The sequence below is a fragment of the Montipora capricornis genome, chromosome 6 (genome assembly GCF_036669925.1).
Source record: "Montipora capricornis isolate CH-2021 chromosome 6, ASM3666992v2, whole genome shotgun sequence".
In the NCBI taxonomy this organism is placed as follows: domain Eukaryota; kingdom Metazoa; phylum Cnidaria; class Anthozoa; order Scleractinia; family Acroporidae; genus Montipora; species Montipora capricornis.
Genome location: NC_090888.1, coordinates 27,214,644 through 27,217,610, shown reverse-complemented (window position 1 = coordinate 27,217,610; position 2,967 = coordinate 27,214,644). Strand labels below are relative to the sequence as shown.

Here is a 2,967-nt window from a genome sequence, read left to right as displayed (position 1 = left end):
TCTACGGGCCACCCTGAAACAACATAGAAATGAAAAATAATAAAAACTAAAGATTTGACTTACCGGTTGTCGGGATAGACCACTCATGTCGGCGAAATCTCAACCGTTACGCTTCGCAAATTTAACGACTAAGGCTCAGGCTCCGGCGCAAAGTCTATTAATCACATATTGCCTCTTCCTTCGTTGTGGACCGGAATGCTTCTACAAAGACCAAAAATAACTGAGTTCTGTTTTCCCTCCGCCATTTTGTTCGAATCATTCTCCCGCGGGTTTATGAACTCGTAGGCCCCGTCTCACAAATATCTTCCATGTTCATTAGTTCCCTGTGGGACGTTAAAGAACCTGACACACTATTCGAGAAGAGTAGGGGATGAAGTTCCCGGTGTTGTGGCTGTCTTCTGTGAGTATATGGGTGGGTGGGTATAGCAGGTCCATATCAACTGAATAGCTGCCAAAACTTCAACCTGCTTAAACAAATAAGTAACAAACAAGCAACCAAACAACCCCAGGCTTCACGATCTCTCTGTTCCGAACAAAATGGAGGAAGGAACTTAGATATTACACTTGTAATGTCCTTATAGATCACAAAGAAGCTAATCGAAACACTCTCCTAGTTCACACTGTTCCTACACACTCACTCGTCACACGGTCACCGGGTTGCCGCGCTGGAGAGATCCCGGATGTAAATACAAACACTACAACACTATCGGTCTTTTTCGAAGAACTCCGGTCAACAGCGAAGGAAAAGGCAATACCTGAGCCTTAGTCTGATTTGCGGAGCGTAACGGCTGAGATTTCGCCCACACGAGTGGTCTATCCAGACAAAGTGTATAAACAAATTTTCAGTTGTTATTTATTTTACTTTATTTATTTTTATTTCTGTGTTGTTTTGGGGTGGTCCGTAGAGGGGGTCCGTAGGGGTAGTCCGTGACCGGTCCGTAAGGCAGTCCGTGGACCCGGTCCGTAGGGGAATCCACGGACCGGGGGTCTCCCTATGTTACCTTTGATGACTTTTAGTCTTCTAACGTCTAATATATTAGCCCAACACACAAACAATACCCTGCTATCATGAGCTTTCATGGCACCCTCACAAAGACCGCCCTATGACAGGATCTCTTCGAGAGCCAAAGACAGTTGGCCGCTACCAGGGCTACGTGAGCATCCCAGGCCCTCTCCGTCTGGAATCACATGACCATCGAAGGCTTGGCGGTAAATTCGCATTGAACCAACCATGTTTTGCAAAGGTACCCATCAATGATCCAGAAGTCTATTGAAGCAACTGTAATTCGCGCAAAATCACGACGCTGCAGAACGGCAACTCATCCACGCAGTGACCGAAATGCCTTTGGTAGAGCAGTCGGATTCAGGGAATCGCTGCTCGTTTCGCTTACGGCGAATCGGGACTGCGGCAACATTTCCGGGGATCTCTGACACATTTAAGTAAGTTGTGCACACTGTAGCATGGCGCGCTTTGTTGTTTGTTTGGTTTACTTCTTCTTTATTCCTTATTTTATATTCCAAAACGCACATTCCGAATTTTCTTGTATTCGTTTGTGTCTGAACTTGAACTTGAAGCCTGTATGTGTTTTCCATAGGCATACCGGTACTACCCCTTGTTGTTGTTGCAGGTGGTTTGCAAGCAACTTTAGAGGCAAAGATAGCAATGCTGCAATGTAGAATTGCTGGTGGACGAACAAAGGGAGCCAATGAACGATCTTTTGTTTTCGTCCACCAACATGGCGGACCTATAGGGATGATATCGTTCACGTCACCCATTGTCATTAATGTGCCAACCAGAGCCTCATAGACCCTTTGCATAATGGCCATTTTAGGGGTTATACATGTAGGGTTGGTGGAAGGAAACAAAGAGGACAAGGCAGAAAGCATCCATCCGGTTGCTGATAACCTCATCTAATCCTTTTGTAGCTCTGTAGTAATAAAGAATTTTAGAATTTTATATTTTCTCTGAAATAGTAAATGTGACGAACAGGTAATGTTCCTAGTTTGGCTTCAGAAAATCGTCTGGCATTAGATGGTAAAACATTTAAGTGTCGTGTCGCTCTTAAGAGGAAAAGGTTTAAGAGGACGAGGAACATGGAGAAACTGGTTGTCTGCATTTTGGTCTAGGCAATTGTGTGGACATTTCGATCTGCCATTATCTTATTGCCTTGAACACAACACAGCTGTATGTCCAGAAAGACTAGAACATAAAACCAATTGCAGATAATTATTGTTATAAACTGAAGACAGCACTACTCTACATGTACATGCATATGTACATGTTAACTTTTCTACTTGGAATTTTAAGACCTTGAGTGACAATCATTGTTGAGGATTTGAACTAACAATGTCTCATTGAGTAACTATAGGACAGGACTCTAATATTAGATTACAAAATAAGCTAAAGCTACCACATGTAGCTGACCGGTTGGCTCAGTTGGTTGTGCGTTGGACTACTGTGCGGGAGGTTGCAGGATAAAGTACTCTGGCCGGTCCAACACTCATGGTCTTCAAATAACTGGGGAGAAAGTGCTGCCCTTGTAATGCGCTTACTCGTGAAAATAATATTTCTCAACACAAGAAGAGAAATTTCATATCTCCAAGTGGCCATGTATTTATTGTATAAACACCAGTGAAATACTACATGTAAATCATTTCACGAAAGGTACATGTGTCAAAATGTGCGATTTTTACATGTAACCATAGAAACAGTGATCTTTTCACAAGTGAAGGTAACATGTTATTTTCACGCATGAAGATATCATGTTTTCGCGTGAAAGCTCACTTGGTATTTCATTGGCGTTTATAATATAATAATAATCATTATTATCATGATGAAGATCTTGTAATTACTACTAACTTCTGTTTGGTTTCACTCCTCAGAATAAACAAAGAAATCACTTTAGTTGGAAGGAACCCTTCCTCCTCTGACATATTTCTAGACTCAAATAAAAACAAGGTTATGAT

General features: G+C 42.3%; 1 protein-coding gene across 1 annotated transcript in view; it reads left to right on the top strand.

Annotated features, from left to right (window-relative positions):
• Positions 1-1,208: 1,208 nt before the first annotated feature.
• Positions 1,209-2,967, top strand: part of LOC138051882 (transcription factor 19-like) — an 11,177-nt gene continuing 9,418 nt past the window's right edge. The window contains exons 1-2 of the mRNA XM_068898175.1: positions 1,209-1,440; positions 2,884-2,967. The exon at positions 2,884-2,967 is cut by the window's right edge and continues 223 nt beyond it. Coding sequence (XP_068754276.1) covers positions 1,340-1,440; positions 2,884-2,967 — 185 coding nt within the window. The 5' untranslated portion in view covers positions 1,209-1,339. The remainder of the gene's footprint in view (positions 1,441-2,883) is intronic.